General features: G+C 33.8%; 1 protein-coding gene across 1 annotated transcript in view; it reads left to right on the forward strand.

Annotated features, from left to right (window-relative positions):
• Positions 1-4,436: 4,436 nt before the first annotated feature.
• Positions 4,437-25,773, forward strand: part of LOC143255599 (rifampicin phosphotransferase-like) — a 109,641-nt gene continuing 88,304 nt past the window's right edge. Inside the window, exons 1-6 of the mRNA XM_076511482.1 lie at positions 4,437-4,652; positions 11,346-11,530; positions 12,145-12,401; positions 23,279-23,341; positions 24,361-24,459; positions 25,538-25,653. Coding sequence (XP_076367597.1) covers positions 4,568-4,652; positions 11,346-11,530; positions 12,145-12,401; positions 23,279-23,341; positions 24,361-24,459; positions 25,538-25,653 — 805 coding nt within the window. The 5' untranslated portion in view covers positions 4,437-4,567. The remainder of the gene's footprint in view (positions 4,653-11,345; positions 11,531-12,144; positions 12,402-23,278; positions 23,342-24,360; positions 24,460-25,537; positions 25,654-25,773) is intronic.

A 25,773-nucleotide genomic window follows, 5' to 3' on the forward strand; every position in this document is an offset into this window, starting at 1 on the left:
GTATTAGGTAAAAGTAAAAAAATATATGAAATTTAGGCTACTTTCAAAGAATAGTGGAGGGTAAATAATAAGTGGAATATGAAAAAATATTTAGTACAGCAGAATATCAGCGGAAACTCTTGAATTCAGCAAACAGTTAATATTTTGTGCTTCCTCCTGTTACTTTAATAACTGCAGGCAGTCTTTTAGGCATTGTTACATGTTTAATCAAAGTATCCTTTAGGAATTTAATACACTTCCGTAAAGTTTCTTTGATAGATCAAGTTATTGGTTCAAGTATATGGGGAGTCTAAAGTATGATATGTATTTTAACCCCGGCTCGCTTTGTTAACAGGGATCAGTGAAACATTACTATAGCGTTGAAATTTACATTTTGTAATGGCATGGAAGAATTAGCACCATAAAATGGAAAGAATGACAAAATATTTTATTGTCCGAACACTTTTGTATAATACTCTATGAATAGATTTTGAATGCTTCATTTTGATATGGAAAATAGTCTACTAATTAGAATGTGACTTAAACTAATACTCGTATAAAATGATACAACCCAATCCGTTTCAGTGAAGCTGGGACATCAATATGAATATAGTGCATAAGATAATTATCTGTCAGTTGAAAATTTTTGATTAACACCAAAAACGGTCATAACAACCCAGTTTGGTTACTATCAGCCCCTAGTAACACCAATTGGAACTACTAGCTTTATGGTACAACTTTGTGAAATTATGGGATCACGTGATCTCCACGTTTTTAATGGAGACTTCCTGCATCCTCAAATCCTCCATCATTCATTTCATTTCCTTAAGTACCAGCACCCTATTGCCTCAGTATAGGCAAGCTAACCGCTTATATATCGTAGTATTTAGGAAAAAAAAAGAGAGTATAATGCTTAGTGCATTATATTGTGTAAATGTAACATTTAACAGACTATGTATTATAATACTTAGTATAATACAAAGCGTAACATTCAGTACAGCAAACAGTGTAACATTTAATCAAGTACATAGTGTATCATTTACAACAGTGAATAGATGCCATGTCATGTCACGTACCTGCTACCTATAATTATGCTAATCCAGCATCACCTGTTGCACGGTCGTGTAATTGCCGACTAAATTGGCTTCCCTACCATGACTCGTGTCTGATGAGGAGGTGTGTACAACCAACTCTGCAAAACTATAAACAAGACCCAACTACAAGGGTGAATAAGCTCCTCGTAATCCAATGGCCATCCATATAAAAAAAAAAAAAGTAAATGCCAGCTTCTGGTTTCTGTCCTTAGATCATTTGGGTATCTTTGGATGTCTGGTGCTTTTGCGCCTCTTTCAGTGACCCGTTTCTGACTGAAGTGTCTTCTTCTGCCTTGTCATCGTTTCTGGCTTTGGAATAGAGGGTAAAAATTGGTGGATCATATTCTACTCTTGCACAAACCTTTTTCACTGAAACCTCTGCGGTAACCTTAGTTTAGTTCCTAAAGCACCACAACAAACAATTTGCCATGGGGGAACGAGCGTAGGATAACACTGTCAGTCCTTAGTCTTAGTTGTTATGGATGTGACGGCTTTTAGCTTCAGCTTCTAAATTGGTGGAACAGGCGTATCTGTGTCATACCATGACATCAGAACAGAACGATTCAGAGACAAAAGCTCTTTTAACGCTGCGAAGGGAAGATAAAAGTATCCGTAAACAAAGTCTAATTCTTCCTAACTTGAGGGATGACCGTCTTCCTTGTCATCTTGTCCTGTGGTCGAAAATATAAAAGCCATAGACTCCTACTGGCTTTTTCTAATGTTTGGACCTTTCTTGACACTGACCAATGCCACCACAAACACTGGAAATCATCATTGTCAAAGAACTAGCCATATACAATATGGCTGACTCCAATTTCAAAGATTTAAAAGTGGTTACACATTGTTTTACTCGGGTCACCCAGATACCCATAATATAAACATTGGTATCTATGATTGCCCATCAAAGTTAAAAAAAACAACTTACATAGCAACTGTTCTGACCACTGACTAGTCAGAAGCTCGAGGAAACTTTCATTGAAGTTTCAGAAGAAAAGGCCCAATCTAAGTCTCTAAAAAGTTAGATGTCTTCAAACTAAGTATTTTTCACATTTGCTCACATAATACAAGTAAAAATCGCACCTACTCTCTACTCACTGCTTGAAACGGATGGTAGTTTTGACATGGTATAGTCAGATCTAAAACACACTGTTTTGTTTTGAGTTTACATACTGGTTAATTATACTATATTACAAGGTACAACTTGTACAATAAGTGAGATTTATAGTTAAAACATTGTTACATTATTGAATTTTGCTTTAACTACTAAAACGTTTTTTACCATTAAAATTTCTGTACATGAAAATTATCGCACCAGTGATCGAAAAATTATACATATTCTAAAAATAAGTCTTACTTATTGTAAAAGATGCAATTTGTAATACAATAAAGTTTTCTATGTACAAATATGCTCATGAAGTCATCGTCATTCACAGCCAGAGAAACCAAATTGAGTTCAATGATAATGATGAAGTAGTCTCCTTATTCCTAAACACTAGCACCTCCCATCAATAAATGGTCATGACTTCAACCAAGAAGCTCCAAAGCATGAAAGATAAATAGAAGGGATGTTTTGGCTATTGAATTAAAAAAAAAAACATATTAGGTAAGAAGGACACCTTGCTACTCACCTATATATTCTTAGGATACGGGACTGAACACATCAAGAACCTACTAAACAGACCATCCTCCTATGGTGAGACTGTTAACTACTAGACGAACCTGTCATTGAAAGTCTCAACCATTCCCTTACATTAGATGATTCCTACAAAATAATAAAGCATTTTAATCAGGTAAGGTACCAGGTACCAATGCAATTCCTACTCAAATTTTCAAAGCGAAAGGTCCATTACTAACCCAACACTTACATGACTTCTTCTGTCAAATATCTGTAAAAAGAGTCTGTCTCACATATCTTCAAGGATTCCTCACATCGTCTACCTCTGAAAACTTGTAGGAACAGATTTAACTGTGACAGCCATTGTGATATATCACTCTTTTTTATTGTCAGCAAGATCCTAGCCAGGATAATCCTTAACCATCTATATAAGAATATCTGCCTAAGAGTTACTTCAGAGAGTCAGTCTAGCCTTTTCTCAGGTTGTGGAACAACTAATATGATCTTTACAGCCTGTAAGATTTAGGAGAACTGTCAGGAATAGAACTGTAGCTACCATACGATGTTTTTTGAACTAACTAATGCTTTCAACACTGTCAACAGACAAAGCATGTGAAATGTTTTTTACAAACGACGCTGTATTGAGAACTTATTCAACATCATCTGTTCGTCTCATGATGATATTCAAGTCAGTGTTTTTGAAAATAACAAGTGGTTACACCCATTTGATGTCCACAACGGCACCAAGCAATAAACTTTTAAAGGTATGGAGCATAAAACGGAACAAATTACTACAAATACAGCGAAAGCAGTGATCCGTACAGTGACACTATAATCTTTTGGGATTATATTTACTGTTTCTCTAGACACAGCCTAAACACATATTTGCCTTAACAACAATAACAATTCATTGCTAGGATAGCTCAGGAGACTGATGAAATAGGACACTAAAAATTTTTTTTTTTCATAAGACTGTTAAGGTTATTCTTACTAGAATTATGTTAATTCAATGTCTTACGCTAATCTGTTATAATAAACACATCTACGGTTTGTTTCTACTATTCACCAAGTAATCGAAATCCTTTTCTAAATCAATAGTGTCCTCTTCAATGCCAGCAACATCAAATACTTTGATACCATCAGTAATGACCATTCCTTTATCAATGCCAACGATGCAAATCAAAAAGAAAAAAGCTCCTAACACTGAGCCCTGAGGTGCCCTATTATAACATTATTCCGATTCATACGTGAATGATAGCTTCAAGTAGGTTAAACAAAAGTACTTAATACATATGGTTCATATTTGCAAGAAAAAGTTATATATATTACACTATATGAAAGGTCTTTTAGCGCAACTGCTCCACACGACTGACAGATTGTTTATATTATATGTCAACAATATTCATGTAGTGCATTTACTCCATATATGAATGAGATTTTGTCTAAATTATATTACATTATAACAGTGTTTTTGGTGCACTCTTGATTTACACTTGAATGACATATTGTTTTTGCACTTACATTCTCGTGTATCTTGCAGATTTCTTGACTTCATCGATTTTAGTAGAACTATAAGCATGCTTATCGAATTCAGTGTTTCGAGCAAAAAAGTGTAAAGTTCACCTAAGTACTTGTTCACTCACGAGGTTTCACGTTGTTGTGTAAAGCAAATATCGAAAGATATGTCGTACCACGTGCCTCTTTCTATTGTGTTACAGGTTACCTAGTCGATTTATCATACTCATAGTGTCTTTATGATTTATGCTATTATTCTGGTACACTTGTCAAACAACATTGACCATTTTCTGATTACTCGTGGCACACGAGTTCCTTTTAACTCATTGTATCATACCAGGTTTGAACACAGCACAATATTACAATGGGGATCGTGCTCGCTTTACCTTTGGCCTATAAGATTCGGCGTTTTTTCACCAATATTTCTGCGTGTAGCGATTTACGTCCAGGTGAGTTTAGTAGAAACACAACCAAATTCTATTCGTCTCTTTCTTATCCATGGTTCCTCGTGGCTCGTGTAATAGAATTCCGGTTAGTCTGAAAAGACTTTTGTTAGGCTTTTCTTGACTATTTGCTCATTGTTGAACTAGTTGTAAAAATAAAATTTCGTATTCAGACAATTAGTTTGTACGTTACTCTAAACATTCTGCCATGTTCGGTATTCTATCGATAGTTCAGTAAATAATTTAACCATCAATTGTATTAAAGTATTAAATTGTTATATCGATTAAAATGTTATAATGTTTTAATGTTATTAAAATGTTCAAATAACCTTGAAACTTATATTTAGCAAAGAAATTGTGATATCAGTTAGAAAATTTACTTTTATTCTATTTACGCCTATAGTAAGTCATCTTAAATTGTATATTTCCAGTCCTCGTTTTTTTTCAGCATAGTTTCGTTATCTATTTTAATAACGTACCCTTCATCTTTATCAATATATGCAATTATGTTTTATCTTTCTAGCTCAGTTAAAAATAGTGGTATTTTTTAACACGATCATGTACTTTATTACAATATGTCACATTTAAAATAATATATGATTTGTTAGCCTTTAAAAATATTAATACATAAAAGAATCTGTGAAAATCTGTAAATCCTCGTCATAGAAAACTATAAAGTAGCGTTTTGGATGAGAGTAATAAAATCATAACATGTTTAAGAAAACCTGGTGTACCAACATTCGACGCTCTAGCTGAGAAAATATGAGTAATTAACTGATTTACACTTTCTGGATCTTAGGCCCTGTAAATGTACACCATATTCGTAAATTGTTTGTTTGTTTGTTATTGAATTTCGCACAAAGCTACTCGAGGGCTATCTGTGCTAGCCGTCCCTAATTTAGCAATGTAAGACTAGAGGGAAGGCAGCTAGTCATCACCACCCATCACCAACTCTTGGGCTACTCTTTTACCAACGCCATATTCGTAAAAGTAAACCCATCAGAGAAAATACATATATTAAAAATATCATCTCAATGCATTAATTATATATTAATGAATCATGAATGTTTCCTTATTTTATACTTGTATATTTTTCTAGGAATTGTTCCCAAATAAAAAAATTAATATACATAATATAAGGCCGCGATAATCTGCTAACTTTCTTATTCTATATACTTTTCTTCAAAATTTCTAAAGAAATTTAAACACTTTACTAATCGGTAGTATTGTTATTCTTTTTTATAATTAAATTTACAGGCGTGCTAATGTAAACCTTTTATAGCATTATCTCGGCTTTTTATCTGCTGCTATTCTTGGCAACTTAAAGTGACATTGAGGATTATTTTATAAATTTTACAAACTGAAATTAGTACCTTGTGTCATAATAATGAAAGGTAAAGTTTGGCGAAGTGATCTACAGTATTGTTATTTTGTTTGAGATATTTATCCATCCACATTACCGCTACAATATCTGCTGTTGGATTGTTCTAAATCTGATCATTATTAGCAGCACTGTTTACACAAACAGTTTACTTCAGATAAGATAAAGAAGTACATAAACCAGTGTTAAACAAAGGAATGCTATTTCAAGTGCCCCCAAGTGGCAAAGTGGTATGTCTGCGGACTTATACCGCTAGAAAACAGATTTAGATACCAGTGGTGGGCAGAGTACAGATAACCTTTTGTGCAGCTTTGTGGATAACAAAAAAACCAACAAAACTATCTCAATTATAGTACTGTATGACCAAAATTTTTATTCCATTCACACTAAAGGAATACCTATGCTTTTAATTTAGAGATACTTTATACCTATGTTCTGCTACCAGGCACACTATACTGTGTACTAATCCCATGTAAAAACTACCACACTATACAAATACCTTTGTATTGGACTCAGGCTCACTTGTTTGGCTCTATGTACAATATAGACATTGGCATTTTCGTTTTCATCACACATTAGAAATTCCAATTTTATATTTCTTAGAACATTCATTAAAATTGTGTATAGTGATTCTAGACAAACTATATACATTTTCGTCTCTTATTTCAGCCAGTCTACAGAAATTCCAATTTTCTAATTTCAGGAACACCACAGAAATTCTGATTCCAGGCACATTACAGAAATTCGTTACGATTTCCAGAACACTAGAAATTGATACTGAATGCACTAGAAATGTTTATGTTAAGGTTCCAAACACACTACAGAAATTATGTTCTAGTTCCAGGTACACTATAAACTTTCTTTGTTCCTGCTCCAAGCACATAGAAATTCCATTTTTCCTCCAGACATGTTATAGAATTTATTATTTCCTTATCTTATGTATACTAATTGAGCTTCTGTGTGCTGTGATTCCGGGAACAATACAGAACTTAATGGGTACAAATACCAATTACACTATACAAATTTCTATTTTCTGATATCTGGAATATTATAGAAATTATTATGCTCTGATTCCAGACATACCGTAAAAATTCCAGACACACCGTAGAAATTCTATTTTTCTAGTTCCAGATACATTCATTCTTGAAACATTGATTTCAGCCATACTATAGAAATTCTTATGTTGTGATTCCAAGTACACTATAGAAACTTCTGTTTCCTGAATCAAACACACTATACTAGAGAAATTCCTATATAGGAATTTGAAGCATAATATATAAATCTTTATGTCCTGATTCGAGGCAGTCTATGCTCTAATTCTATTAACACTGTTCAAATTCCTCAGTAGTGACTGCAGCCTCACTATAGAAATCTACTAACCCCAGCACAATATAGAAATTCTTATTTCTGATTTTTAGAATACCACTTATACTCCCGTTTACTTATTTCAGTCGCACTATAGAACTTTCCATGTTATTATTTCAGGCAAGCTATAGAAATTGAAGAGTAATGTACAAACATGTATGTTCTGATTCCAAACACGCCATAGAAATTTATTCTTTCTTATTCGTGAAACATTATTTGAATCCCTGTTTCTTCAGAAACTATTTACATTCTTATGCCATGATTACAGACATACTACAGAAATTTTCGTCTAGTGCTTCCAATTATTCCAAAATGGCCTTGTATTGTTTCCAGCTATAATACAGAAAGTCTTGTGCATTTATTCAGGTCACGCTATAGATGTTATCACGTATTGCTTTCATGCATGCTATAAACATTTGTATGCTGTGATCCCAGGAAAGCTATAGAAATCCTTTTGTAATGATTCCCTGCATACTATAGACATTCCTGTTTAATTATTCCAGACACATTTTACAACTTCGTGTGTATTTACTACAGAAATTTCGTTCAATTTGTTTCTAGATACACTATACAAATTTCTTCATACTGATTCCAGACACATTGTAGCAATTTCTACGTTCTGATTGTGAGCGAAATTCAAATTTTGCTATTACGTAAAAATGTTTAATTATTAAGAGAGTGTAAATAAAACTATTAAAAAGAATGTGTAAATAAGCAAGATTTGTTTCATACGATAGAGAAACAATTTACTGTCGAAAATATACTTTTCAACAGATAAGGCAACTAATTTAGAAAACGAAGCAGAGCAACATACACTGAAGTACACTAACTGAGAATTAAGTATATCTGAAAATACGACACCAGAGCGCATTATCTAGCAATTAATTATTGATAAATAAGTACTAATACTAATACATAATAGTTTGTTTGTTTTTGTTTGCTTTTTGAATTTTCGCACAAAGCTACTCGAGGGCTATCTGCGCTAGCCGTCTCTAATTTAGCAGTGTAAGACTAGAGGGAAGGCAGCTAGTCATCACCACCTACCACCAACTCTTGGGCTACCCTTTTAACAACGAATGGTGGGTTTGACCGTCACATTATAACGCCCCCACGACTGGGAGGGCGAGCATGTTTGGTGCGACAAGGATGCGAACCTCAGATTACGATTCGCACGCCTTAACACGCTTGACCATGTCAGGCCTAATACATAACAGATGATACTGTTCAATATACTAAGAGGGTTTAAGAATTCTGAACGATTAAAATCCAAAACGAAACGTACGAATAATCCCAATTGCCTTAAAATAATAATTAAATGATTACAGTATTAATTGAGAACTGTGGTATTGTTTTCATTTAATAACTTCATAACATTGATATATTACTCAACGTTTATTTATGGAATATAAGAGAATCTCTGATACATATATATATAGAATAGTAGAAATTATGTGATTTTTTTCATATAAAAGTAGTGAATATTTGATTTTTCTTATTAGAGAATATTTGGGTTCTTCATAGAATAGTAGAGGGATACAAAAAGAACCAAAATCTAACACGACGTTGAAACACATTACACAATAAAATTTTAATAGAGAAAACATAAAGCCTTGTTTTATATTTTCTACATGTTTTGACAAGGATCTACACCACTATTATGAGGATAAGCAAGGAGTTATCATACAAATAACGTATACTCCTTAACAGATGATCCCCGCTAGTACAGCGGTATGTCTCCGGATTTAAAATGCTAAAATCAAGGATTCGATTCCCCTCGGTGGGCTGAGCAGATAGCCCTTTGTGGCTTTGCTATACGAAAAACGCAAACACACACACCTTAACAGATACTCGTGCATATAGATTAAATAATTATACATAGTTAGCTAACTTCCTAACATTATCGACATGATTTATAATAAGTACTGTAATAAATTCAAGGCATCACAATGTACCAAATTACATATGAAGATATGATTACAATATGCTTAATGTATTTCTCCACAAATAAGTGATATATCGCAAAATTTTATTAATTGTATAGTGAAATATTTTCGCATCGTTATAAGTTAAACCAAGGCCAAACTTTATGGGTTACATTTACAATTAGTAAAAAATCCCCACAATTTGTTGTGGAATATTTATATGGTTGACTTGTAAAAACTAATAATTAAAATTTAAAGTTTAATTGGTAAATAATTAAATTATCTTCACCTTATTAAAAAAAGATGGCATTTCTAATCGTAAATGTTAATGCATGCCACTATTAAATGGAATCCGTAGTAGCTTATCAATTAATGCCAAAATTGTTAATTAATCAAATCAAAATTTCTCACCTAAATAACTAAAGTTTTGACTTTTTCTGTTAGTGATAAACTGTCAATTATAGAAGATCTGAGTGTGTCAGGATTTTGTTAATGAGCTGAAATCCTGTTACAGTAAGTGTTTGTGACTTGTTGATGATGAATTTGAAAAACAAACAGAAAACACATAATCCACCTGTTTTAAAATAATATATTCAAAATAAGTCCAACGTATGTACAAAAGTTCTTTACACTTTAAGATATCACAGTTGTATCTAGAAACCTAAACAATTCTTTTTCTTGACAAAAGTACACAAGATCATCAATTACTTTAGAATTCAATTGACAAAACAAATTACTTTTTCTTTGTTTTACTTCTCACTGTACAATTTGTGATAAATTCACTTACGTTACCTTATTGGTTACTACAGTTGTATTTTCAGCTTTAAATAATTATCTCCTTTCATCAAAGTCCACACAAACAGCGTAGATTACTTTCGAGCACCCTTTAGTGAGATAAGTTATTCTTCTTTTCGCTATTAAACTGTGAAACTCACTTTAAAATATCGTCTGTTATGCTTTAGCATTCACACTGGCTAACTTCACATTTTTAAAATTTTATTCTGACTGACCTTTACTTTCACTTCACTTTTATTTAATGTTTTCTGACTAAATTTCTAAGTTCTTTATTAATCGTACATCACGGTTAAACTTCCAGTCACTCAGTCTAGATCTGTTTAATCTCTCACTTAATTTAACATGACGTCAACAATATTAGTGAAACATAGACAAGAATGTAATTACAAACACAGTGTACGATTCATACAGAGTTACATCCGTTTTCAATACTTCTGTCTTAAAACTAAACAATAATTATATATTACGTCACAAAATAAACTAAATAACAGCACTTACACTAAACAGTATTGTATATCCAACAGAGTGTTTTTACCAAAAGTTGCCTAAGATGATTGAAGATGAACAATGTATCGTGAAAAACAGAGAACAATGGTGGCCAACAAACTAGCATCTTCTACTTTTAAGTCTAAATGTAATGTTAGTAATTTGAAATAAAATAATTTTATATAGTTGAGAACAAGGGTAAATTGTAATTAGTAAAGCTGACACGATTAGCGAATTTGTCTTTTTAGACAAACGTGATTATAAAATAATATTATGCCATTATTGAAAGAAAGTTTTTACTTATAAAGTGAAATGGAATTAAATCTAGATGATGATGATGACATGTTGAGGCATCCTATGATGATCTAGCAATGCACCCTATGGCGGTATGACACCTCCGCTAATATGAGACATGCGCTTTCTGGTTTTCCACTTGGTAGACATCATCATCCTCAGGTGTCATGATACCGCATAACACAACTGTATATAATAATTGTATTTAATTTGTCTGTTGTAGCATTATACAGTAGTTGGATATAAAATGAGTATTAACTGAGCTTACTGTAGTAGTATTGTTATTTGTAGCTGATGTATATATATTTTTGTATAATGAAATTAACACAAGGTTTGTAACAGGTGCATCTTTCTGGTTGTTCATAATTTTATCTCTGAGCTTACCATAGTGCTGTAGTTATATGTTACTGATACATATGTTTCTTTATTATGAAATTAACACAAAATGTATAATAGGTGCATCTTCCTGGTTGTTCATAATTGTATCATACCTATACTTAATAACGTGGCGTCTGTTTGGAAGGAAAAGGCTAGACCTTTATAAGAACAATGATCTTAGTTCTCCCGCTGCCATGGGCGCCGTACCACAAGAGGAAGAGAAAAAGTTAGATTCAGCGCAAAATCCCGATCATTTACAAAAGGTATTTTAAACTAACTTATTCATCAATATGTATTCATAATACCGAACAAGTTACTTGTTACATGTGTAGTGTTACCGGAGGGGGTATTAACATGTTACGTAATGTTAATCTTTATAACGACAAATAACCTCGCTAAATTATGCATTATGTAATTTTAATTTTTCATTTAGTGTTAGTTTTTTGTGTTGTAATATTGATATATTTCAGTAATTGTGTAGAAACTTTAAAACAGATAGAAGGAATAAATGTTGTATTTACATAAAAGTGATTTTAAATGTTTAAATTATGTGAAGTCAAACGTTGTTTGCGTTATTAGTGGTTTTTATTCAAGAAACAGTTAAGATGAAAAGGTTTTCAGTTAGTTAACATGGATTTAAATATTGAGAATGAGTATCCATATATTCCAATAGATAGTTTTCAAACCAGTATATAAATTAATAAGAAGGTTTATACTTTATAATATATATATATGTATATGTATGTATGTACGGTTCAATGGTGTATAGCATTAGTGTATTCATATTCTTTATTTACCACTTGTTTGTTTGCTGCCCAATAACAGGGCATGAATGATATATAAGTTAATGAATTTTTCAACACTGAATTGTTTTCAGAATCAGGACGAAATATTTTTTTATGGAGTGAATACTTCGAAAGAAACGCTAGTTCTAAAGGCTTCCAGGCTTCCAGGGAAGAGACTAGAAATTATGTTATATTTGCAACTGAAAGACGGGCGGACTTTCGTCCAGCCTCATGGGATGTCAGTTGTTTATTATAGTGGAGAGCTGGAAGGTTTTGAAGGCGGTGGGCTAAGATTACGTTGTCTGAGTGCCTTGCGCAAATGGAGAATATCTTTCAATGGTTTATTGAGGTACAGAATTTTGTTTGTTTGTTTTGTTGAATTTCGCGTAAAGCTACTAGACGGCTAGCTGCAATAGCCATCCTTAATTTAACAGCGTAGACCAGAGGTAAAGCAGTTAACTAACATCACTCGTCCATAACTATCGGGCTAATCTTTGTCAATAAAAATAAAATTGACGGTCACATTAATTCCCCCATTATTGAAAGGGCAAGCGTGTTCGTTCTCATCATTCGAATACTTGACCCGCAAATCGCTATGTCAGAATCAAGTATTTTTATATTATGGTTTGTTAAAATATTATTAAATTTTGTTGTGCCGTCTGGAGTTTATTAAACAAAATTCTGATTCTGCAGAATAGTTAAGTTTGTAAGGTAAAGAGGCATATGCTAGAAATTCCGGAATAAAAATGAGAAAAATTTATGCAAAAACTGGCAAAAAATAAAAAAGAGAAACACAGTAACCAAATACTGACAGCCAAACAAAATTCTTTTTTTTCAAGTTTTGTTTTTGAATTTCGCGCAAAGCTACACAAGGACTTTCTGCGCTAGCCGTCCCTTTTACAGTATAAGACTAGAGGGAAGGCAACTAGTCATTATCATCCACCGACAACTCTTGAGCTACTTTTACCAACGAATAGTGAGATTGATAGTCACATTATAACGCCCTCACGACTGAAAGGGCAAGCATGTTTCGTGCGACGAGGAGTCGAACGCCTTAACCCACCTGGCCATCAAAACAATACAAGACATTGCGTTTTTAAGTTCCATCCTTGTGACTCAGTAGTAAGCATGAAGGCTTTTAATACATAAAACAAACAAAGAAAAGCGTTTTGAAATATTAATCACGAATATATGTTAAAAATTTCAAACAACAAAAAGTTAAAGATCAAGAAATTTCAAAGAAGTGAGGTAGGCTAAATTTGAACTAGCCTTTTTAGTTTTTGGACAAGTGCTTTGGTCATTAAGCTACTCTAATGCTCACATTTGATTACATTTGACAGGTAGTTTGAGCTGTGTTAGTCGACTTATAAAACTCTACCATCTACTCTTTTTTTTTTTACTGTAAGTGTCAATTTTAATTATATGAACTATAAAACATCTAAACTTGAAAAGGAAACCAAAAGGCTTTAACAATAAAGAAGTCTGTTCTGGAAGTTTTCAATCTTCTTAAATTTCTCTTCTGAAACTCACATACAACATTCCTTACTTCCTTACTTACTTCCAAACTTCCTTACTCTATTTACCAAACTATACATGCGTCCTTTTCCGAACTTATAATCAATATTCTTACTCCATTTGCAAAATTGTGCGTCCTTTTTTGAGCTCTCAAACATCTTTATTTCAAATTGAAAAAAAAAAATGTTGGAAAAATTACCCTTGGTCTTGTAGGCAAGAAAAGACGCACTAAGGAAAAATCAAAAGTTAAAAGGTTCGGTGCCCTCTGGCGACAGCGGTTTATGTCGAAAAGCATTTCGTCGACTAAACAATTGTCGAAAGACAACAAGTCGAAAAATCAACTTGTCGACAATTGCGTATGAGATGTATTTGTGTAAACATGCATGTATTAAGTTTACAACGTATATGAGTAATTTATTTCAATGATTTTAATAGAGACGAAACACGTTTGCGAAGTATTGAATTTAATGCATTATGGATGCCTTATAGCAAAAACTAAAATTGACGCAATAATGATTTATACAGTAAAATGCTACAATATTCCCAAATAGTTGATAATATTATCGCTAAATGGGTTGTCGCCGACTTGCCTGTTGACCATTAATATTGTCGCCGAAATGTCTCTCCACTAGTAATATTGTCGACAAATTGAGTGTCGCCGAGTGGGCTATCACTCTATTGATCCTGAACCAGTTAAAAGTTATATCAATAGACGATTTTTTTCAAACTAATCCTAATGCTATTTGTTTTTATTTTGTGAAACTTAAACCTACACTTTGGGTTATCTGTATTCTACACACCGTGAATATCGGAATTTAATTTTTAGTATTATAAGTCTTTCGAATTACCACTATGCCACCAGGATGCTCTGGAGGAAGGATAACTACTCAGAACTAGAAGATGTTACCTTCATTCATAAATACATATTGATACCAAAGTTCGCTTGTCAGTTGTTCTAATTATAATTATCATAACTGATCCACATATAACACAAAAATTGTTAAAAAGAATGAAAGATTTCGCTAGATTATTTTAAAATTAACAGATGGTATACAATCTTCTTTGGGAATAAATGTAGAAACATAAATATACCTCAAATATTTTACAGTCATAAGCGCAATAGCTTGCACATTTGACACGACAGTTTTATGAAAACCCATTTTCCTCTCATTTTCAAAATATGCAATTTTTTAAGGAATTCTAGTCAAATTAATATTGACTTGTGATCAAAGCAAGCTGCGTGTATAAATCAGAACCAAACCTCTACATCTACTCCATATTATGGGCTTGAATGCATTGTTTTTCAAGTTGAATAACGATAGGCCTTTTCGAGCTGCAGAGCACAATTATAACTGAGACAATTGTTATTACTCTTTCTTAAAAATCAAAGAACTCTCAACTGTGTATTATCTTTCTAACATAACACAACATTTTATAGGTGCTTTTTATTAGGGACATGTTTTTTGCCAAACTCGACAAAAGTGTGTTATATTTTAGAATATTCAAGATCAGTTTCAAAAGATAAAACAATCAAATAAACAAAAGCTATCATCAGTGATGTCGAGAAAACCCACTTGTAGAGAAATATATATGTAAAAATGGCTCGTTTGGGTTGAGAAAATATTTTAGTAGAGGAGCGAATAACGTTTCGACCTTCTTCGGTCATTGTCAGATGTTGTTAGCTCCTCTACGTAAAATATTTTCTCAACCCAAACGGAGCCGTTTTTACATATATAAGCTATCTTGTCACTAATAATGTGATGAATAATTAATCCATACTTATTTTTTATTATTATTATTAAGCCTCTCGATTCCATGAAGGAACATAGGGCCGCAATCGCTTGCGGATTCATTAACAGGCTGGTTTTTTAAGTGAGTAGATTGTTAGCCTACTGCACAACCCCCAACCAGGAGGAGAAACCTGAGCCGTCCATAATTTTGCAGTGTAAGACTAGAGGGAAGGCAGCTAGTCATCACCACCCACCGCAACTCTTGGACTACTCTTTTACCAACGAATAGTGGGATTGACCGTAACATTATAACTCCCCACGGCTGAAAGGGCGAACATGTTTAGCGCGACTGGGATGCGAATCCGCGACCCTCGGATTACGAGTCGCACACCTAACGCGCTCGGCCATGCCGGGCACAATCCATACTTAATTTGCAAAAATAAATGCCAATGTTGTGACGAAGTAAACAGTTATACATTATTATAAACTTGGTCATATGTTTACATTTTTTAACAAATAAGATTATCATTAAGACGGAATACAAAAAACACTTATCGCTGTCAAACTAAGAAATGCATGTTATATTATAAATTTATATAAACACTTTGTATAATGAGACAGGTGCTATGTACATCATGAACGATTTATCAGAAAAATGAACATTTTTTATTAGACACTTGTAGAAAGATTTGTAATTCAGCATTTACCTTTCACAATAAAACACACATAATGATAAAACACATGAAATGATTTGTAACTTTATACCTGTTAGTATTAAACATTCAGTACTTGGTTGGTCCTCCACGTATACTTAAATAACTTCCACAAGGCGATGTAACGTGCTGTCAGTAGGGTTATTGATGTAATCCACTGTAATTGCATCCCAACTTCTCACTAGGAGGCGCTGCAATTTAGCTACAATAGCCGGTTTAGGGTTGTGGTTTGCAATTTTACGGCTCAGTTCTTTCCAGCAGTTCTCAATAAGATTACAGTAGATTTCACTGAACATTGGAAGCTTTTAACTTTATTCTGTTCTAGATTATTATGTACAATAAGTGCATTATGGGTCTTGGAATCTTGAAATACAAAGTTATTGGCAACTCTTGCTTTAGCATCTGGCAGAATTATTACCTCTATGTAATATTTGCGTTTCAATGGAGGATATGAAAAGCAATTTTTCTACTATGATAAATGGCCGTCGAAATATGTACTGCACCACCTCCTTATGTTTTCTGTGGAAAAGACAGTCTTCCTTCATCTGTTTTTCAGGATAAATACGAACAATAACTTTACCATCAGCTTTAACAAGCCAGAAACAGAACTCATCTCAAAATGTAACATGCTTCCAGTGTCCTAATTGTAAGCTGGCACGATGTCTTTGTTAAATAACACAGTGACGACGGTGAATTCTGAGTAATATCGTTTTGCAGATAGTTCTTCTGGCAAAATAGCCTTGTTTGTTCAGTCTCCTATTCACTGTTTTTCTGGGTATTTTGGGATGAATGTCTTTATGCCAATTCTGTCGTAAGGTGTTGCAGTACTTCTTTCAACACTGACGTGTTAATCTGATTAAAAAACAGTCCTCTCTGGCAACAGTGTTTTGAAAAAGTTATACCAAAAGAATATCGTTTTATAGAAAATAGGCGTGTATGTGTTTTGACAAACAAATTCTCAGAACATCTTATAATGACCAAAATAATCACTTGTAGATGTTTGCTTCATCATACGTTACTTCTATGTTACTACTCGGGTATTTACTCAACATTACTCCATGCATATAGACAACGATGTACGTAAATGTATTACAGTATGCAAACATTTTGGCCAAGACTGCAATGAATATATATTGTGATATTAAACTTAAAACATGTCCATTCAGTATCCTGCTACTAATTGTTGTAATTTTTGCTCTTAATAAAGCTCACAAAATAATTATTAACTTCAACAAAAAGTTATATATTAAAGGAGATACTTCTCAAACTCGCTCAAAGGCTTATTTCAAGCTAATAGACTTTGGTATTCAGGACTGTCTTTCTCAATTAATTCAAACCAGCTAACAAATAAAAAGCATGTGTAGCTGTGAAGAAAAAAAAAAGAAACTAGTCTAAAACAATACACTGATGCAAGTGTGTGTTTTCTTATAGCAAAGCCACATCGGGCTATCTGCTGAGCCCACCGACTGGAATTGAATTTTAGCGTTGTAAATCAGTAGACTTACCGCTGTACTAGCGGAGGGCACTGATGCAAGTAGAAATCCTAGTATATAACTGAAGTCCTAACGTTACGCGCACAAGGATCAGTTTATTCTGTCACATGCAGCCTTATTCTATCACTTTCTGGTGCAATGAATTATCACATTATTCACATATTACTGGCATTTAATACAATAATGATTATTACTATTTGTTATTAACGTTTTAATCCTTCTAAGTTTCAATCCTGCCTAGATCTCAACAGAGGTTATGAGTTTCACAAAAGAGCAGCTGTATTCCTTATACAAGAAATACATCATAGAGTTTTAGGATGTGAAATGTTTCACCATCAACAATAACAATAATAATTATTGTAACAAACTAGAAATTCATTAAAGTTCTCTTAATTTATTGAAGCTTAATTATTAATATTATAATTCAACAAGCACAGACATCAGGGACGTAGATTTTTTTACACCCGATGGGGGGGATGATTTTTGCAACCACTTATGTGGGCTGTTCAATTTGCAAGTTGGTAATCTCTGATTACGTGAACCTGAAAGCTGTAAACATGCAGTCAGAGAGTAATTTTGTTGCCACGATACTTCAAGGTTTCTATGTAGGTTTGTATAAGTGAGGTGTTGTGAACAGTTTTCAAAATGTTAATAGAATAAAGACAAATGTGTCACAAATTAACTGCCACATGAATTTATTCCTGCACACTGCACAGTATAAAAGATGGCCATTATACTTAACAATGTTAGTAATAACATTCATTGCATGAATTACGTTTTCAAATACTTATAAAATTAGTAATTACCCTTGATAAGTTTATATCTACTGAAAAACTATTCATGTTGTTTGATAAAAATAATTAAAATGTCTTTGCAAACTTTTGAAAATTACACGTCAATACAATGTAGCACATAATTATTCATACTTTTCATTGAAGTAAGATTCATTTAGTCCTTTAGTCAACATGTTCCCAAACATAGACCTCCTTTGTAATGATTTGTTTATGAATTCTTTCATGAGCTCTTCTACATTTATCTTGTCGATCTCATCTTTGTGAATGTGACAAACTGCCACATGGTTGAGGCGGCACTGAGACATAGTTGACCTTAACCACGTATCCAACCATTTTAATGCAGAAAAGCTGCGTTCACATTCGCAGCTGGATACTGGACATACCATCAAAATTTTCATGAGAAGAAACACTTCACTAAACATCTGCTGGCTTGTTTCATGCATTTTACAGTAAGCATCCTTCGCACCTTTCAGAGATACTACTTTTGTTGTTCCTTTGAACATGGGTAACTGAAACTCGAGCCGTTGTGCAGAGATTTCTGGATAGAAGTTTATAACCGAGCTGTCAATCTTGCCAGATGTGATCATATTCTCAAGTGCCAAATATTGCCTCAAGTCATTGTTGTCTGCATTGAATCTAGTGGTCAGATGTTCTATGACTATGCCTATAAATTCAAAATATTGGCTTCTGTAGTAATCTCTAGCTGTTGCAGAATGGTGTGCTGAGCCATCACCTATGATTCTTCTGGGGTTCTGCGAATGCGTGGTAATTCAATAGGCACCAGATCTAGGAAAGTTACCTTCTTCTCAGCTTCATCAAATATCTTGTTGCGATTTTCCTCTGTTCGCAATACCCGCAATTGCTCAACTGTCATTGAAGATGATTCAATCATGCCAGATACTGTCGCTGATTTTGCTTGGAATGCACGGTTTAGTTCCTCTAATGCAGCTAATAGATGCTTAGCCATCAACAATCCTAAAACTGTCTTTCCTTTGTCAAATCTGTCCAGCAGACCTCGTGCTTTCACTGCTACATCTGATTTTTCATTTGCTAATTCAGACAAAGAATAAACAATGTCACTGTAGTGATCATTAGCGCATGTAATTGCAGATAGGCGGCACAACCAATGTGTTGGACACAGTGGGCGGATGTATTTAACTGGACCATTGTGGCTGTTTGACGATACAGTATTTTCAAAGATTGTCTTGTATTTGCCTGATCTCTGAAGCAAGACACCAAGTTCATGTATCCACTGGATAGAATCTCGAACACATTCGCAAGCTTCAACTGCATGTTGCATCATTAAATTAGCCTTGTGTGCTCTGCAGTGAAAAGACAAAGTTGACGGTTGCTTCACTTTTATTTTTGCCTGGCATCCACTGTACGCACCACTCATGTTAGCGGCTCCATCATAAGTTTGTGCTCTTAATCCTGACAGTGGTAAATTGAGTCATTTTGCCTATGCCTATAAACATAGAGTATCAGTAGAGTGTCAGATGTGAATGTGGTTTTCTTTGACAAGTAGGCCGTCAACTCAGGATCTTCCTCTTCCAGGAGCTTCATTAACTGCAGGAAGTTCCCCTCCGTATCAGTATGTCCACGTAATGCTAAATCTTGACGCAGTAAGAAATGTAAACTTCTGAATATTTTGGCTAGACTTCTTTTGCATTCTTCCTGCTGCTTGTTTTTTCCATCATGTAGCTGGACAGTCACTGGAGTTACATCAAGTGAACCTTCTGGAGACATAGCGAATCTTTGCTGATAGGAGGATTGGTGTTCGTTGAATTTCTGTTTTGCCTCTTTTCGGTTGCAAAAACCGGTGGATATGAAAGTATATTCCACTGGCTTCTCCAATTTTTCTGTAGAAAGGCCTCTATTTTCCGCCTTGGCACAATGAAAGCATATGACTTTTTGAGTCTGATTGTCGAAGTGCAGCCATGGGAACTCATCAAACCACTTGCCCTCGAAGTTGATATTTTGAGATTTTTCTTTCTGTCGTGGTATTAGTTGTGCGTCTGGATGATATGGCTTTCCACACTGTATCTGTAGAGTGTCAGACTTTTCATTACTGCACAAACTTGTTTCACAACTATCTGGTGGTTCATGATGTGCAATAGTTGTACAAGCATTTTTAGACTCGTCCTCTGATGAACATGGTATTTCCTCTGTATGGCAAGTTTCTGTTCCTTTGCTTGAGGTTGTTGGATTATATGCATCTGCATTGTCACTTGTAGTACTTGTAACTGGCTTGCAGAATTGTCTAATATCGGAGTTTCAGACGCTTGCTTGTCATAATTGGAATCTGTTTCCCAGATGACTCAACAGGCTAGAATACAGTCTTTATTGAAAAACTCTAACGTACAACGAACGAAGATAGAACAGAAAGGAAGTAGGACTGAACTGTACAATGTATTTAAGTCAAACGCGCGAACCTCAAGTGACTACCGAGCCGACTGACCGCCTGGGCATCGCTGGGACAATAATGTGTGCTAGTTACAACACAAGTAATTGCAAGTTTCTCGAAAAATACTTAAACAATCACAAATATATTATATTCCTGTTAAAGCTCATCAAAAGGCAAACACGTTGTGATATAATGTTTATAAGCACGTCTATTAATTAAAAACACCAAAACAAAAACTAGCAATACAATTCGAGTAGAGGCTTCAGGCCGTTGAAATCGCTCATTTTGTGTTCTAATTATACAAGAAAATACAATATTTTTACGATCTATGATAAGTGAATATATTGTTCTTTTATCATAAAGCACTAGCATCTTATTAGAGGGCGGTGATAATCTGAAATTTCATGGATTAATGAGGGCCACAAACACATGTCTAATGACACCTGTTATAAAATCGAGGCTCAGACTAAAGGGAGCGTAGAGGGGTGATGTAGGGCGCGTCTGGATCCGAGCGGCCCGAACCTGTCGTTAACTGTACACTAAACGTACACTATAGTCAGCGGCTTCGGCAGCTAAGGAGAGTAAGGCGTTCGACAATAAAACCGGTTTGACATGCATAAGAACAAATGGCGTAGGAAAACCGCAAAATATACACATAAGATTGATGCAGCTACAAATAGCCTGCCAGATTTAGATCACAGGAGTTTACGCTTGATAGTAATATTTTCGAATTTCGTGCTCTGTTCAATCTGTTGTAATGAAAATTTTACTTAATCTTACAGTATGTACAAGACGTAGGTAGATTCTGTAATAGTGCTTGCAAACCTTGCATGTATACTTAGGCCTACTGACTGATACTTACAAACTATCGCTTGGATCGAAAAGCTTAGAAGTACGCCTATATTAAAGATGTACATTTTGGCTGCTGAGAAAGCCTACATCTAGGCCTAATTATGTCATTCGATTGGAAAGAACACGAGAATCACAAGACCAAACACACAATTTGTAGGCCTGTGATGCAATAAAACAATTCAACATACCAAACTGTAGGGGGATGATTGTATGCACCATACTCCACATCTAAAATGAAGGGGGGCATGTATACCCCCATCCCCCAGGATCTACGCCCCTGTCAGACATATAGCTTTAAAAGAATCAGAGAATATTTTGAAAATATTGCTTTTGATGATTTGATTTTTAAACATGAATGTTTTACGATAGAACACTTTCACTTATGATGCTCCTTGCCAAGACACTTAGGCTCTGCCATGGCCAGGTGGTTAAGGCACTCGACTTCTGATACAAGGGTCGCGGGTTCGAATCCCCATCACATAAAAATATAGTTCTTTCAGCTGTGGGGTCGTATAATGTGATGGTCAATCCTACTATTTCTAGGTAAAAGAGTAGCCCAAGAGTTGGCGGTGGGTGATGAAGGCTAGTTGTCTTTCCTCTAGTCTTACACTGCAAAATTAGGTACGGCTAGCGCAGTAGCTCTCGTGTAGTTTTGCGCGAAATTCAAAACAAACCAATTCAAGACACTTTACCACGTGTTCTCGTTAAGCAACCAAACATAATTTTATGCTAAATATTTTGACCAAACATTACGAACTGCTACTTTTAGACATGACAGGCAAAATTTTATGGTTAATAAATTAAGAACTTCAGACATTACTGTATTCAACACAATAGAGAAGAAACAGATCGAACACTTTCCAAGTATTCCTGACATTTCAGATGTTGCTATGTTCATCATAACAATAGTAAAGAATTTGTTTTTTTTTAAATTTCGCACAAAACGACTCGAGGTCTATCTGTGCTAGCCGTCCCTAATTTAGCAGTGTAAGACTAGAGGGAAGGCAGCTAGTCATCACTACCCACCGCCAACTCTTGGGCTACTCTTTTACCAACGAATAATGGGAATGACCGTCACCTTATAACGCCCTCACGGCTGAAAGGGCGATCATGTTTGGCGCGACGGGGATGCGAACCCGCGACCCTCAGATTACGAGTCGCACGCCTTAACACGCTTGGCCATGTCGGGCCAATTGTACAGAAACTGGTTGTATGCCTTCCAAGTATTTCTGACATTTTTGACTTTGCTTTTTTCATGACAATAGTAAAGAAACAGATCTTGATTCTCTGCAAGTATTTCTGACAAACTATTTAAATGTTGAGTGAGGTGAAAATATGCAATTAAAGTTTTGTCTAACGAACACTTTGGAACGTATCTACAGAGGCTTCTTTTCGAAAAACAAAATTGTATACGTACATAGCAAGGGAAGATTTATTTACCAGCGATATCATACAACAGCTACATTCTAATAAAAATATAATCACAAAAGTGTTCTTCCAAGATGCTTAGTTTTCTTTTTATTTCTATTTATTAACTAAAAACTACTTACGTTTTTAATGTTTCTTTGTTAAGTGTTCTGAGTTTCTGATATAAAGCGAAATCAGTAACTGTTTGAAAATTCATCAATTATGTAGAAGGATCAAAATATTTAATCTATTTTATGTGAATTTTATATACTCCTATGATTTTCAGCATTAACTTCTACGGCCTTTCTACTCTTACAGAGAGCAAAGTTCGTCATTAGACGAAGATGACTTTAAGGTGGTGTACGTTAAGTTCAGCTTCATGTAAGTCACATCTTACAAGTCAGTTTCATTAAGTTCAGCTTCACGTAAATCAGGTTGTACAAGTCTGTTAAAAACAACTGCAAAGGTCATTATCAAAGCTAAGAAAAATTTTGACTTTATCATATCTGATGATAATTGTTTAAAACTGAAGTTGAATAACTTCACAGTTCTAGTTGCAGAATTAAGATATCATATCTAAGGAGCAAAATTTCTGATTTTATCAATATTTCAAACTAATTCGATTTTATTATGCAAAATTTAAATTCTATTTCATCTAGAAATAATTTACGAATTTCTTATCTAAAAATATTCTATGAGTCGGTCCAACTTCAGTTACTGAATTATGGTAAGTGATACAGGTTTTCAAAACGTATAGAATGTAATAATAAGATTTTCGTTAAAAAGTTAATTTTCGTTAATTAAAATAGTTTTAACTTAGAATAAACTTATTTTGTGTTTTCACCAGTATTTTCTAATTTCGAAATTTTGGTTTTAATTACCTTTCCTCAGAAAAGCCAGACACTTATCAGTGTATAAAACACGATGTTTGCTTTAGAATTTGTTACTCTTATATCTAATCAATGTTTTAAAAGACTGCGTACCCTTCACGAAAAGGTCATTACTGACTGAACGTATAAATTCTATTACGAAGGATTTACGAACTTGATTCCCGCGCTATTTTTGTGAACAAATAAAAAAAATTAGTTCGGACTAAATTCAAACCCGTACTTTTGAAAATAGTTAACAAAACTAGAATCTCTAATGTTGTAACCTTCAGATTTTACTGATTATTGAGAGTTGAATTTAGAAGGATTATTTAGCTGTGCAAACGGTTGGTCAAACCCAAATTTAATTTATCGTCACCTGTTGTTGACCGTACGAACCGATTTCAAATGGTGTGACATTCTTTAAAATACTCACGAATTATTTAGCTAACGTAAGATACTTAGAGAAGGAAGTAACAGATTGTCTTTCCATTACAATATGCGATTCAAAACATCTAATTTTATTTTGTGCAGTTGGCAAGCATTGTCTGAAATCTATGACCTTACCAGTGACATGGAGCCTTCCTTGGTCTCCGTGGCAGTACAGCCAGACTTGATTCCAAGTATTAAAAGGTAGGAAAGCGATAGTGTCGGACACATATGTGATTAATACTGGGGATATACGGTTCATAAAACACTTTCTCATTATAATTTTCATTTGAAATACTCGTTTGATAATAGAAAACGAAAAGAATTAATGGTTTTTGTTGTACTAAATGCTGCTAATTTTTTCAACCTCCGTTATCTAGTCCGACTTTCGAAGTAAGCAAATTTAATATCTCTTGAATTTTAACTAATGTGACCCTTAATCCCTAAATTTAATGTAGAATAATCAATACAACAAGAGTATCTGTAAAGTTTGGCAGATAAGCAACTGATATGGAGATTTAAGTATTTTTTCTTTTGGAAAAATACAAAAATTTAAGAATACTTGTATCAAACTTACAATATAAATAATTAAAAAAAATTACTATAAAATACTAAAAGTGACAACTTGGTAATACACCATAAAAATCACTGCATAATTTGTTTAGGTCGCATTATATTATCACATAATGTTCAAGATTTCTTTATAATTTTATACACAGGTATTTCAAACTGTCATATTAACTTACAGTGGTATTCATGTAATAACTGTAATCCTTAAAGTAAGTCAAAATGTATAATACATGATATTTCATATATATTATCACAAAACTGCGAACATTTGAAATAAACTTTTGGTTTTGAAAAACTTGGATTATGTGCTAGTGATAACTTTCTTTTTAGAAAGCTCAGCAATTTTGATTTCCTCCCATCTATTGTAGAGAATTGCAACTATATAATATAATTCTTCTAGGTTTGTATCGTAAACGAGCTAATTTCACTAACAAATATAACTCAACCGTTTCAAACATTTAAATTCAACACGTCTTTTGTACATAGTAATTTTAATAAGCCAACAAAACCTCTATAGGTTAAATTATTTTAAATGCTGATGCCCGAAGCAGATATTTAGCTTGTTAAAAGTTGATTACCAAATCCCAGTTTAGGTTAAAATTTCGTCTCAAAATGGGTTAATTGTGATTATGAATCAGAACAGTAGTTTCAATTAAACAACCACTAACTTAGTATAAATTAAAAATTTTAAAAACATTTCTTTACTTTTAAGGTTGCAAGAAGTTTTCAACGCCTACCAACAAGATGGACATTTGTTTGGTACAGTAACTGTTGAAAATGAAGATGAACAAGAAGTGTACCTTTGGGGATCTCGTTGTCGAAATTTGGGTAAAATATAAGAAATGACACATATGAATCAGACATTTATTTGATATTTAGTGTAAAAATCATTCACATTAAAGTAATGAAGTAAGTTGTTATTCGCTATTAAACATAAAGGGCTGTCTG

This window comes from Tachypleus tridentatus, chromosome 7 (assembly GCF_004210375.1).
Source record: "Tachypleus tridentatus isolate NWPU-2018 chromosome 7, ASM421037v1, whole genome shotgun sequence".
Lineage (NCBI taxonomy): Eukaryota > Metazoa > Arthropoda > Merostomata > Xiphosura > Limulidae > Tachypleus > Tachypleus tridentatus.